At 36.2% G+C, this 14238-nt stretch overlaps 1 protein-coding gene and 1 long non-coding RNA gene across 3 annotated transcripts; one reads left to right on the top strand and one right to left on the bottom strand.

The window, feature by feature from the left end:
* The first annotated feature begins 5927 nt into the window (after positions 1–5927).
* LOC117604838 (uncharacterized) lies at positions 5928–6966 on the top strand. The gene is made up of 2 exons (XR_004581513.2): positions 5928–6582; positions 6659–6966. It is a non-coding gene; the product is annotated as an uncharacterized LOC117604838 (long non-coding RNA).
* A 4419-nt stretch (positions 6967–11385) lies between these two features.
* Positions 11386–14109, bottom strand: Pgant35A (polypeptide N-acetylgalactosaminyltransferase 35A). Of its 2 annotated transcripts, XM_034339940.2 has the most exons (8): positions 14094–14109; positions 13908–13994; positions 13472–13814; positions 12698–13379; positions 12487–12604; positions 11930–12418; positions 11694–11825; positions 11386–11628 (listed from the first exon to the last, which is right to left on the bottom strand). In XM_034339940.2, exons 3-8 carry the CDS (start codon positions 13812–13814, stop codon positions 11467–11469), a joined length of 1926 nt encoding a protein of 641 aa, XP_034195831.2. In that variant the 5' UTR covers positions 13908–13994; positions 14094–14109; the 3' UTR covers positions 11386–11466. The 2 variants fall into 2 exon arrangements, with proteins under 2 accessions (XP_034195831.2, XP_076546762.1); XM_076690647.1 differs by lacking the exon at positions 14094–14109 and having other exon boundaries at positions 13908–14091.
* Between the last annotated feature and the right edge of the window lie 129 nt (positions 14110–14238).

Genomic DNA, 14238 nt, shown 5'->3' with positions numbered 1-14238 from the left:
CTTTCGTCTACCCTCAATCCGCTATGCGCTAGGCACCACAGGGGATTGAGGAGCCACGCCGTAACACCTCCGATCAAGCGGTAGGATATTTTAACCTGCACGGTTTATGCGCAGGATTTTTCTTCGGCCACGACCAGGAACCGGAGCTCCTGCTCAACGGGTGATCGCGCCCCTACTTCACCTGCCTGCCATTAGCGAGGCCAGGAAACTTTCTCTTCGGCCACGATCAGGAACCGGAGGACTTTCCCACTCATCGGGTGATCGCGCCCCTACTTCACCTGCCTGCCATTAGCGAGGTCAGGAGCTTCCTCTTCGGCCACGACCAGGAACCGGAGGACTTTCCCACTCAACGGGTGGTCGCGCCAAATTTCACCTGCCTGGCACTACCCAGGACAGGGCTTCTTCTTCAGTCGCAATCAGGACCGGGATATCATATCACGCGGGTGACCGACCAATCTTCGTCCACCATGGTAGGTTGATAATGATGATGTGGCTTATCCTTGAAGTCATCACGCCCACCTGACCTTCCACGAGGACAGGCCATTTTTCTTCAACCACGATCGGCACCGGAGGACTTTCCCACTCATCGGGTGATCGGGCCGTGTCTTCACCAGCCTGCCATAAGCGAGGTCAGGAAGCTTTCTCTTCGGCCACGACCAGGAACCGGAGCTCCTGCTCAACGGGTGATCGCGCCCCTACTTCACCTGCCTGCCATTAGCGAGGCCAGGAAACTTTCTCTTCGGCAACGATCAGGAACCGGAGGACTTTCCCACTCATCGGGTGATCGCGCCCCTACTTCACCTGCTTGCAATGCGAAGACAGGGCTTCTTTTTCGGCCACGACCAGGAACCGGAGCTCCTGCTCAACGGGTGATCGCGCCCCTACTTCACCTGCCTGCCATTAGCGAGGCCAGGACTTTCTCTTCGGTCACGATCAGGAACCGGAGGACTTTCCCACTCATCGGGTGATCGCGCCATGTGTTCCGCCTGGCATATATGTGAGCACAGGGCTTGTTCTTCGACCACGGTCAGGAACCGGGAAATCCTTTCCCCGGTTGACCGCGCCATGTCTTGGTACGCTGCGACCCTCGATGACTTGTCCCATACGTACTCCAGACACACACACACCGCTCCCAAACATTATAGCATCGAAGTCCGAGCAACCCAAGCAAGTAAAGGAGGCATGCAGAATACCCATGAAGAAAACAGGCACATAGAGTAGCCGTTCCCTACCCAGGTGTAGAACGAAAGTGTAAGAAACAGACTCAGACTCCAATCCTATCGCATGAGTAAGATAATGTAGAAGTAAAAATTGCTGTTGGCAAGAGTGGTAAAACAGGCAGCTGTAGCAGAAAGAGTAGAAAAGAAAGAAAAGTTAGTTAGGGAAGTATAATAGTAAATGTTAGCACACACAATCAACACCCAAACTAAATTAACCACACAACACTGCGTTGAGCTCTGCTGCATTGAGTAATAACTAAATAAATAAGCAATGAAGTAAACCGATAATCAAACAAAAGTGTCAAAAGGAAAAAGGAGTATTCCATTAGGGCGCCTTGAGCAATAACAATTCTTATCAAAGTATAAACAAACATTGCTGCGCTCACTTACTTTATTAACAACTGAGCCATATCAAAATGGGTAGAAGAAAGTGCAAAATTATACATACAGTATTGTCAAAGCCGAACTAAGTAGATGTAAATTTGTAATATATAATTTGTATATGGATTAATATAGTCAAGACACAGCATAATAGTGACACCTAAGTCATCTCATAACACAATGCAACAGAAAACGCAGGATCAAACTGTCCTTAAAATATATATGAAGGTAACGCAGCACAATGAAACGTACATAATATATGCATTCAAACAACAAATCCATATAAACCAAACTCTACCAAATTCTAATAGATTCTAGTGAATTCCATTGAATCCATTATGTTCAGCATGCAATAAGGCCAATTAAACTACACTAAGGCATATAGACATATGTCATCACATAATAATGTAAATATGTAAATACGGCAGGTACGGTGAAATAAAATAAAACAAGCACTTATAAAGTCATTTAATTAATTTAACCTAATTTATTCAATATACCATATGTCACCGCTAATCACCCCATTTGTTTATTCACTCAATTATAGTAATATAAAGAATAGGAGATAGGGAGTTATATAATACAATACAGTACAGTTTACAGTGTAGCGCAAAATACTGCCTAAGTATAACCTAATGTAACTGAAATAACTGAAATGACTGAATATAATCCAAAATCTGAGATAATAATATAGTAATATAACATATTCAATACTTTATTCAATACATAGATTGAATTGAACGGAGATAGAAGGTAATTGAATGTAATAAACATGAATATAAATATGACTATAATATAAAAATAAATAATATAATATAATATATTATAATTTACACAGAACGGAGTAAATGGCACCACTTTGAAACACATACACTGCAATGGAACACAATGCATCGCGGTGGAGCGCGCATTTCACCACAATCACCTTCGCACCAATTAAATTTTGATTTATACTTAAATAGAAGAATTAAATAGTTAATTTAGTTATCACTTCACATCACAGATCACAGACGAGTAAATAATGCACAAATTTGCACAATGCCCGGAGAAGAGAAGAGTAAACACGCGTCACCGAAAACTATGTTACCTAAGACTGAAACCGGGCCGAGTAAAAGAGCGAGAGCGAGACCATAAAGTATAAAACATATGGAGATAGAACCTAGTGTTCATAAAATTCCCTAGTTCACTCCATAATGGTTATCAATCGTCAATTATCCATCAAACCATCAAATTAAGTAATTAAGTAATTATAATAGAGTATATATAAGTGCTCATAAGCGAAAAGCGAAAATGCATAAACAAAACAGTTTAAACAAATCAAAATGAATCAAAATGTCCAAAACCAAAGATAATGTACCTACAAAAGATGACCATAAGCCGCAAGCTATGCCTAGTTGGTAATCAACCGCAGTACCAAGGATATTACCAGCAACAAATAATCCGTTTATCAGACAGTGATACTCGGCCGCTCACTCCGTAACGGCTATCCACAGGCAAATTATCTGCCGCGTAGTAGTCACCTACCACGCGCCAATTACCAGTTACACAGTTACCGACTGCAGAACCGTCCATCGTGCTGCCGCGCAATCCTGGGAAGCCGTACTTACCATCAGACTTACCATCAAAGATAAGTCTGGTATACAATACTATAATCGAAAAGATAATTATGCTAAATCAATGGAATCAGAGATAAACTTCAAACGGGCCAACATCAGGCATTAATTAATTAATATATAAAGAAATAAGTCAATATTATGATTATAAATACATTACCTATATAAAACATCGTATAAGTTTGTGATAAAATAATAAGATAGAATATAATTATAGTTAAAACGCATAAAGTAGCCTGACACGATATAAGTCAATAAAATAATTAGAAAAATAATAAAAATAATAAATCATAGAATCAGCCCGAATAAGTCCCGCAGATTGCGCAGATTGCAGGACGCACTGCGTTACTGCATGATAACATCGCAAAGAAACAAATTATACAAAAGGCAATCAAGATAAAGGAAAACAACCGCCAAGGAATGAGAGGCCGAATAAATAAATAAAATAAGACCCTAAACCAAAGCAATATCAATATAAAACGCATATAGTCAGGAAAACCCATGGAACCATTCAAACAACACCCAGTCAAATAATATTAGTTAACAAAATAAATAAAACCAGAATAAAGTCAAGGCAGCAAGGCAACAAGCAACTGGCGGAAAGGAGATATGAATCAGAAAATAAATCAAAATAAATCAGTTCAAATCAATGTATAACTATAATCAAACAACATCAAAATGAAAAATGAATAATAAATGAATGAATGAATACTGAATGCGAGAGGAACAGCTGAAGATATTCACAAACTGAGGAACTACAGAAAATGAAAGTGTGTAACGCTTAACAGACATAGCTGACATAATGTAATATAATGCAAAATAATGTAAAAGAAAATAAGATAAATACAACAAGTGAGTTATATTCTAATTAAATATGACCGTAAACATTATTGACTCCATCCCCACTACTTTATAAATTATAGATTATAAATTGTAGGTGATTATGTCCATGCAAATGCAAATAGAAGGTAAAAATTCATAACCGACTGATGTATAAAGATAGTAAATAATAAATATAATGACAAATAAAAACAAATCAAATATAAGGTGCGTGGTTCAATTAGACACCACACCATTATATAGTAAGAGAATAAAATAAAGAATAACAGATAAATAAATAAATAAGCAAAGAAGTAGGGTATTTGAAATGAAATTCAAATGGTGTGATTATAACAGAAGCCACGCGCTGTCAAGCATTTGAATGGACAAAATCATCTACCCTATCAAGAAAATTAACCGTACTTAAATCCAAATAACTCTAAATAATAATTGTAGGTAATAAGCGAATGAATGAATGAGTGAGTGAGCAATAGAGCTATTAAAGAAGTTAATCAAGTTAAGGCAAATAAAGGCAGATAGAGAGAGTAAGGAAAGTAAAGAAAGTGTAAAGTATAGTATATAGACGAACGTAACTGACACAAAATAAAATAGAATAGAACAAGATACATTGAAGTACATTCCACCAACAAGCATATCCATACACTCATTCATACATCTCACATAGACGCAGTCATCCAATGAGGCTAAATCAAATAAATTTACAGAATCCATTACGTTGGATATGCAATGAGGCAGATTATATTATCCTGAACAGACATAATATTAAGAAGGTAGAAGGTACGAAGGTACGGTAAGATAAAATGAATACACTCAGCACTCGACAAGGCAGCTAAGTGTTTCAGATATAACTGTCAATTAACTTTATTCATTAATTAGCCGTAGAAGGATAATGATGCAAAATATTACACAATATTACACAATACTAACTGAATTTATTGCAAATAATATGCAATATGCAAATTGGGTATAAGTATGAGTATAAAAATATGTATAAGTATAAGAATAATGAATATGTAAATATAAATATACAAATATATAAATAAATATAAATAAATACATATATATAATATATCAGAAAACGGAGCACAATAGCACATGTCACCACTCATTGCAATGGGTACACGCACAAATCACAAACTCACACGCACCGATATTCAATATTCAATATTAATGGCCTAATCAGAACTCAGCAATTTAACGATTCAATTAATTCACGATCCTCCTCCATGTCACAACCGAGTACATGGCACATGGAGATGGAGTAAACCAGTGCCGCCGATGATCATGTCAACCAAAGATAAGAAACCGCGTGAAGCTTAAGCCATAAACCATACGCCATATAGATGCGTAACCTTCGAGGAATTTCGTAAAATTTTCAGTTCGTCCCATTATGTCTGTTGTCTATTAAATTAGTTATCAAATTAATTAATTGATTATTACACGGGACGTACAAGCGCCCGCGACTAAATACATCAATAAAACACTTTCAATAAATTACAGTGAACGAAACCAAACACGAATAGAATGCAACGGAAGGTAACGATAGCGGAAGACATTCCGGTATCTCACTAAATAAAGTAAAGTACGCAACACTATCCGTTGATAATAATTACAAATTATCCTTAGTTGGTAACCATCCGCAGCACCGGCAGCCAAATATTATCGGCCACAAGCATTCTACTTATTTACCATACAATACTCGGCCGTTCATCCCGTAACGGTTATCCACCGACCAGCTATCCGCCGCGCAGCAGTTACCCACCGCGCGCCAGATATCTGCTACATCTCAGTTACCGACAGCTAAACTATCCGTCGCGCAACCGCGCCATCCTAGGAAGCCATACTTACCATCACACTTACCATAAAAGATAAGTCCGATATCCAATACTATTCACGGAAAGGTAATTATAAACGGACAAATAAGACCCCAGACGGATTAAAATCATGAATAAATCAATTAATAAAACATTACCACGACTCACGGGAAAGGTAATTATAAAAGCAAACGGGCAACAAATAGAACCCCAGACGGATTAAAATCAAGAATAAATCAATTAATAAAACAATACCACGGCTATCATTTATTATTTATAAATATATAAATCATACGTTTGCAATAGTGTAGGATGAAGTAAATGTTAAGTATAAACAATGATGAAGATAGAATGAAATGAACGAAATGAAATCAACCCGAATAAGATCCGCAGATTGCAGGACGCATCATGTTACTGCCTATCGCGCCGCAGGAAACAAACTACGCAGAACAACGAAACAAAGAAACCACCACAGAACGAAAGGCTGAATAAATAAACGAATGAAACATTCAACCTAAACAGAATCGAAATCAAATATAGCCATCTCACAACGTCAGATAACGCATGGAGTCAGGAAAGTCACGTAGGACCAATCATGTAACACCCAGTCAGTTAATAAATAAATGTAACCAAAGTAGAATCAAAGCAACCAAGGCAGCAGGTAACTAGCAGAAAGGAGATATAAAAGAAAAGAAGAGAAAAGAAACAAACAAGGTAATGAATATAATAACGCATAATAAATTTAAACAAGAGTAGCACAAGTTAATGACATGAATATTAATTCCTACAGGAACAGCACACCGTCATCAAAGAGCTATACTATTATCGAAGAGAAACGGCTTGAATAAATTGAATTAAAGAATACCAGAGAAGAATATCAAAATGTCAAAATGTCCAAGGAATGTCCAAGGATAGAGGTGACAAGAAATAAAATAAAATAAATGATGGTAGACAGTGATACGTGGCACAAATAAATTAAAATATAGAAAATATATATAGAATAATTGTATGCAAACAAACCATAATTATATTAATATTAATGCCATTTACAGAACTTTGTACCATCGTGAGTCAAAATAAACTAAATCTTAACAGTTACCCTGATTCAATTTAATTCAGAATGAATGAACAATGACAGCATGAAATGAACGACTGAACAATGAAATAATCAATTAAAGATATTAAGAAGAATGAGGTAAATAATGAGGTAAATAATAAATAATAAGCATAAAGTAAAAGTGAAGGCCGTAACCAACCTAATGTAAATAATGTAATGTAATGCACTGTAATATAAGTAATGCAATATAATGCAAAACAGAATGCAATAATAAACTGAATACAAAATACAAAATACAAGAAGTGAATTCAATAGATATAACTGTAAAGATTATTAACTACAATACTCTATTTCTTTACCAGAGTAGATTATAAGTTAGACTGTAACTGGTAAATGGTAGATGATAAATGGTCATGTCAATACAACTGCAAATACAACTAATTAATGAATGACATATCAAAATAGAGTAGCTAAAGCAACAAATAGATGAAATGAAATATAAGGTACGTAGTTCAATAAACACTGTACCAGTGTATGAACTGAAATAAGAATAAAATGAAATAAAATAGAATAAATAAATAAGTAAATAATAAATAAGAGTAGATGAATGATAAGATTATAATAAAATTCACGCACAATCAAAGCATTTGGATGGACAAAACCACTTATCATTGTAGAGAAAGCAAAACTTAATTAAAATAAAGTAGTATAAATCATATCCATTAACTTTAATTGATCAGAATGAATGAGTGAATGAGTGAATGAATAATGAATAATGAATAATGAATGAATGGATGGAACGATTAAGGAAATTAAAGATTAAGGAAAATAAAGAAGGTAAGAAGGCGTAAGTGAAAGCAAGAAAGCAGGAATGTGTCAATGAATAAACAATGAGAGAATGCAAAATGAACGACTGAACAGTGAAATAATCAATTAAAGATGTTAAAGAAGAATGAGGTACATAATGAGGTAAATAATAAATAATAAGCATAAAGTAAAAGTGAAGGCCGTAACCAACCTGATGTAAATAATGTAATGTAATGCACTGTAATATAAGTAATGCAATATAATGTAAAACAGAATGCAATAATAAACTGAATACAAAATACAAAATACAAGAAGTGAATTCAATGAAATATAACCGTAAAGATTATTAGCTACAACACTCTACTTCCTCACCAAAGTAGATTATAAACTAAATTATAAATGGTAAATGATTATGTCAATGCAAATGCAAATAGAACTGATTATTGGATGATGTATCAAAATAAAATAGCTAAAGCAACAATGAAATCAAATATAAAGTACGTAGTTCAATACACACTATACCAGTGTATAAACTGAAAGAAGAATAAAATGAAATAAAATAAAATAATAGAATAAATAAATAAGTAAATAATAAATAAGAGTACTTGAATGATAAGATTATAATAAAATTCACGCACAATCAAAGCATTTGGATGGACAAAACCACTTATCATTGTAGAAAGCAAAACTTAATTAAAATAAAGTAAAATAAAGTAGTATAAATCATATCCATTAACTTTAATTGATCAGAATGAATGAGTGAATGAATAATGAATAATGAATAATGAATGAATGGATGGAACGATTAAGGAAATTAAAGATTAAGGAAAATAAAGAAGGTAGATAAAGAAGATAATGAAAATAAAGAAAATAAAGAAGGTAAGAAGGCGTGAGTGAGAGCAAAAGGCAGGAATGTGTCAACACGAATAAACAATGAGAGAATGAAAGAATGAATGCCTGAACAGTGAAATAAACCTAACCCTAACCCTAACCTAACCCTAACCCTAACCCTAACCTAACCTAACCCTAACCCTAACCCTAACCCTAACCCTAACCTAACCCTAACCCTAACCCTAACCCTAACCCTAACCCTAACCCTAACCCTAACCCTAACCTAACCTAACCCTAACCTAACCCTAACCCTAACCTAACCCTAACCTAACCTAACCCTAACCCTAACCCCAACCTAACCCTAGCATGTTAGGCGTACATATGTCTTACCATGCTAGGGTTACGGTTACGGGTTAGAGTTAGGGGGTTAGTGGAAAGGGTTAGGGTTAGGGTATGTGCCCTAACTCTAACCCCTTCCCATAACCCTAACATGTTAGGCAAACATATGTCCAAACATGCTAGGGTTAGGGTTAGGGGTTCGAGTTAGGGGGTTAGTGGAAAGGGTTAGGGTTAGGGTATGTGCCCTAACTCTAACCCCTTCCCATAACCCTATCATGTTAGGCATACATATGTCCTAGCATGCTAGGGTTAGGGTTAGGGGTTAGAGTTAGGGGGTTAGTGGAAAGGGTTAGGGTTAGGGTATGTGCCCTAACTCCAACCCCTTCCCATAATCCTAGCATGTTAGGCAATCATATGTCCTAGCATGCTAGTGTTAGGGTTAGGGGTTAGAGTTCGGGGGTTAGTGGAAAGGGTAAGGGTTAGGGTATGTGCCCTAACTCTAACCCCTTCCCATAACCCTAGCATGTTAGGCATACATATTTCCTAGCATGCTAGGGTTAGGGTTAGGGGTTAGAGTTAGGGGGTTAGTGGAAAGGGTAAGCGTTATGGTATGTGCCCTAACTCTAACCCCTTCCCATAACCCTATCATGTTAGGCATACATATGTCCTAGCATGCTAGGGTTAGGGTTAGGGGGTTAGTGGAAAGGGTGAGGGTTAGGGTATGTGCCCTAACTCTAACCCCTTCCCATAACCCTAGCATGTTAGTCAAACATACGTCCTAGCATGCTAGGGTTAGGGGAAGGGGTTAGGGTTAGGGTATTAGGCGAAGGGGTTAGGGTGAGGGGAAGGGGGTAGGGTTAGGTTACGCGTCCTAACCCTAACAGTAACCCCTTCCCCTAACCCTAGCATGCTACGGCACATACACACCTAGCATGCTAGGGTTGGGGTTAGGCGAAGGGGTTAGGGTTACGAGGTTAGGCGAAGGTGTTAGGGTGAAGGGAAGGGGTTAGGGTTAGGACACTCAAAGGAAATAAGATAAAACAAGTAAAAATATTACACCAAGCAATCAAACTTACATATAAATAGTCGATCGGAGACTTGGAATACTTCCAACCGCACTATAATTGCAAAAATAACATATTTATAGGTAATAAGTAACAACGGTCGGAAAGGAAACGGGTAGCCATGACAGTAGTAGGCTCAGTCATGGAATATTAAATATATTCAATAAATATAGCATCTTATTTCGACAAAGGTATATACAAATTGAATAGAGAATTTACAAGAGTGCTAGCAGCGAGCAAATAAGCGCCGTTAATTATATAAATTCGGCCCGCTGCTTTTGATGGTGGCCGTGAACATGTGGGTGATCGACGCGTGGTTGGCGGCTCGCGTTTACAATGAATTAATCCTGTAATTGTTCCGGTCGCTTGCACTGTTGCTGCGGATCTTGAGCGTTTCACCGACCGTTCGATGGTCCATATTTTTCGTCTGAACTGCACTTAAACTAACGATATTCAACAATCCAGTGAACACGAGTCCGAACTTGATGAATCGATGCTCGATAATGGCGTCGTTGCGCGCGAGCCGGCGAGAAGACCACTGCTCACGCGTTCACGTAGATGGACGACTCCCGATCGATAAAACGATCGACCGTGAGCGCCATCATGGCTGCGCGTATTCTCAAACGTATGCTACAATAAAACAGTTAGTTAAAAAGATAACTTGGAATGTAGAAAGTAGGGCATAGGAAATAATAGTTTATTTAAATATAGAGTAGCAACTATACGCAAATTTGTGAAATTGTCGGTATATACATAACAAACCTTGCTCTAAAATGAAAAATAGGTAAATATATTTCCTATGTCTATGCCCCAGGCCCGAAATCGAAGCTACATCAGCAGCAGCAACGCCCCCTTTTAATCGCCTCCTACGACAGGCAGAGGTTACCGTGGCTGTATTCTAAACCCCCAGCCACAGGGGATACCCTAACCCTAACCCTAAGCCCCCTAACCCTAACCCCTTCCCCTAACCCTAACCCTAACCCTAGCATGCTAGGTGTGTATGTGCCCTACCATGCTAGGGCTATATGTTCCCTAGTATGCTAGGAGTATGTGTCCTAGCATGCTAGGCGAACATATGTCCCACCAAGATAATTTAATCTTACCTATTGCAGACATATACATATATATACATACATAATCGAGTAAGAAGGCAATAAAGTTATTATAATAAAACATTTCCTGTACTATCTTTATGTGATTGATTTATAACAAAAAGTGTATCGCGTATTTATTAAGTAACATATACAAAAAAAAACATGTATAAAAATTATACACTGGTACAACTGTAATGTTTTACGTATCATACAATTAACTAACTTCTTATATTATACTGTGCTCGGTTTAGTTTATAAAATACAAGATATTACAAAAGTAAAGTAAAGATATAAAAATTCTTGTAATAACCTAACTTGTATCACAAATTTCTCGAAACGTATAGATAATATATTTTTAGAACAATTTCATTTTTAATTACTCATTTACAACTGATTTTATTTCGTGTCATCTAATTTCTTTTGAAAGGATCTTGGAACGTACTAAATCCCATGATATAAAACTAGTATCCGATTTAGTACACAAATCCATTATTACTTGAGCGCCCTTTGCTGCCTGTGACGCTCCTAAACACGTACCAGCTGCCATATTGTATACAGGTGTACCTTTCTGGATAGAAAGAATAATTTATTTTAGTAATTAATATTTACATAACTGAATCGTTAAATACTTACGGCACTTTTGTTTCGCCACTCTTGATTGCCACCCATTTCGTGACATTTTCCAAGTTTTGCATATTTCTCTGCTGCCTCCATGCATAGCATTTGACCTAGTACTAATTCTTTCTTATCTGTTTCGTACCACATCTAGACGAATTAAAATACGAAAAAAAAAAAAAAAAAAAAAAAAAATTAACAACAAATCAAACTTAAATACCATCGAAACACAAATTACAGTTATGTTTTGTCACCTGTGATTTTATCCTTAAACATGGCATTAAAATAAGTTTCGCACCTTTTGTTTTGATATCTTTTTCACTTTGAATGCATAAGGCTGTATTAGAAAGTCTGATTTGATACTGATCGGTATAATTTCTTTTTCTGGAATGCCAAGGTTGCATTGCTTTTTGTTCTACTTTTGCCCATTTATCTTTTAATCTACTCTTGTTATCATCTGGTAATGCTAACTCAGGATATACCACTTTTAAGTACCATGAAAAATTTTTGCATTTCAATTTTTCTCGTAAATTTAGTCTGTCTGTAATGTCACCGTAATCGATTCTTTTAACGTTTCTTAAGAAGTAATCTTTATATTCGTCTAACCAAACGTATGCCACTCGCAACGAATTTTTCAACATAGTATCGTGCTGATCATCTGTACCGTACGGTCTTCGTTTTCTAAATACATGCCCAACTCTTGAACAAGGTATTAATTCGATATTCCCACCGCACATCCAAATCTAATAAATATTGCAACTTGTTAGTAAAATGATAAAAGTACACGGAATTAAACAAATCGATATCTTACTCTAAATGATATTTCCAGATTTTCACCACCCCAAACATCCATTCCAGCATCGTATTCGCCAAGTTTTATAAAATATTCTCTATCCATTGCGAATAACCCTCCAGCCATTGTGGGTGATCTGTTCGGTAGTAAATACTATATCACATATGTACACGTTATACAATATTATTGAAACATATCCACCCGTATGTGAATGTACTTATAATCTTACTTTATAGGTTTTATAAAATCTTCATCGTGTACCAGTGTTCCAACTGGCAAATTATCCCATTTAAAATGCAAACCCCAGTTGAAACCGCCTCTTACTAAAGGACTATCTGTATACTGAAAGGTATCTGGATTAATTATATCGATAACTGGCATGGCGACGACAGTTTTTGAACGAGCAATTCGTGAGAGGAGAGGTTCTACCCACATTTTGTTCACTTCTATGTGACTATCTAAGAAAATTAGAACCTCTCCAGTTGCCTTTCTTGCACCAAACATTCTTGCTCTAATTAATCCTTCTCTCTTCTCTGTTTTGAAAAATTTTACTTTCCCATCAAAATTATTATCAATGTACACTTTCATCTTTCCGTGTAATTCTTTGCTGTCGCTCCAATCGTTTACTAAGATAATTTCATGTAAAAGATGTTTAGAGGTTCTTTCGATAATACTATGTAAAGATCTTAAAAGTGTCGTGTAATGTTCGTTATAAAAACATATAACAATGCTAGCATTTGGCAATTTATTGGAATATTTTTGCAATTCGCATAATTTATGTCTTGTATCTGGCAATTCTCTATGTAAGCCAATATTATCCGATACTAGTATATTAAAGGAATAGTTTTTATATCCTTCCTCTCGTTTTCGTTGATCATCGAAATTTCTTATCATTCCTAATTCGTCTAATCCTGCGAATATTACAAATAAATTGTATAATTAACTAAACGAGGGACGCAACATTTCTTTGTTCTTTGTTATAAATGATGCGTTTTCAAAATACCTTGGCCTGCTAAGGTAACAGCAGACTTTATTGGCACAGGTTGTAGCTGTTGTAATAGTTTGTCACTGTTTTTAAAATTATTTCCTTTTAAATTGTAAACACCTTTATCCATCCAAGACTCTTTGTCGCGATGTACCATTAAATTATTTTGCGATTTAGCATTGTACTTCTTACGATCATATGTAAATTCATCTAACAATTTTGTATTTTCTGATATTAACATTGTGGGGTTGACAGCATCGGTGTTTTGTGACAACCTTGAATAGAGATACAAACTGAAAGCCCACGTTAACGAGGCTATTACCATTCCAGATATGAAAGAAACGTATCGTGTTGACATCATCTATAAAAATACGTATTAGTTGTCAAGAATACAGTATATCATAAGTATAGAACGTTCATTTAGTAAACAATGTAGTAAATAACATTTACTCACTGCTAAATATTCTTAACCTGTAATTGGAAATTTAAACTGTTAATTATTTATCAACAAAAACTATATCCATATATCGCCAACTATCGCCTATATTAAACAAAGAAAGATAGCAAGAGATAAGTCATTTTGTCGCTTTTTGGTAAGTATTATAACTTTGACGGGCAGGACCGTCATATATATACATACATATTGTATTTTTCACGAGAGAATAGTACCATCGGATGAACGATTTTTGGTTTTGTTTGCGCTTGTTGGCTCTGATTGGTTTTGCCACGCTCCGCTACCACGGTAATACACATGCGCAGTACGGCTGTATGACATGAGCCACGCT

This window comes from Osmia lignaria, chromosome 10 (genome assembly GCF_051020975.1).
Source record: "Osmia lignaria lignaria isolate PbOS001 chromosome 10, iyOsmLign1, whole genome shotgun sequence".
Lineage (NCBI taxonomy): Eukaryota > Metazoa > Arthropoda > Insecta > Hymenoptera > Megachilidae > Osmia > Osmia lignaria.
This window is presented reverse-complemented; position numbering and strand designations above follow the sequence as displayed.

Bases quoted from the DNA above. Each gene is read 5' to 3' on its own strand.
- Pgant35A (XM_034339940.2), bottom strand. From the start codon at position 13,814: ATGATGTCAACACGATACGTTTCTTTCATATCTGGAATGGTAATAGCC. The intron at 13,380-13,471 runs GTATTTTGAAAA...TAATATTCGCAG, and splicing joins TGTTACCTTAGCAGGCCAAG to GATTAGACGAATTAGGAATG. The intron at 11,629-11,693 runs GTAAGTATTTAA...CTTTCTATCCAG, and splicing joins AGTGGCGAAACAAAAGTGCC to AAAGGTACACCTGTATACAA.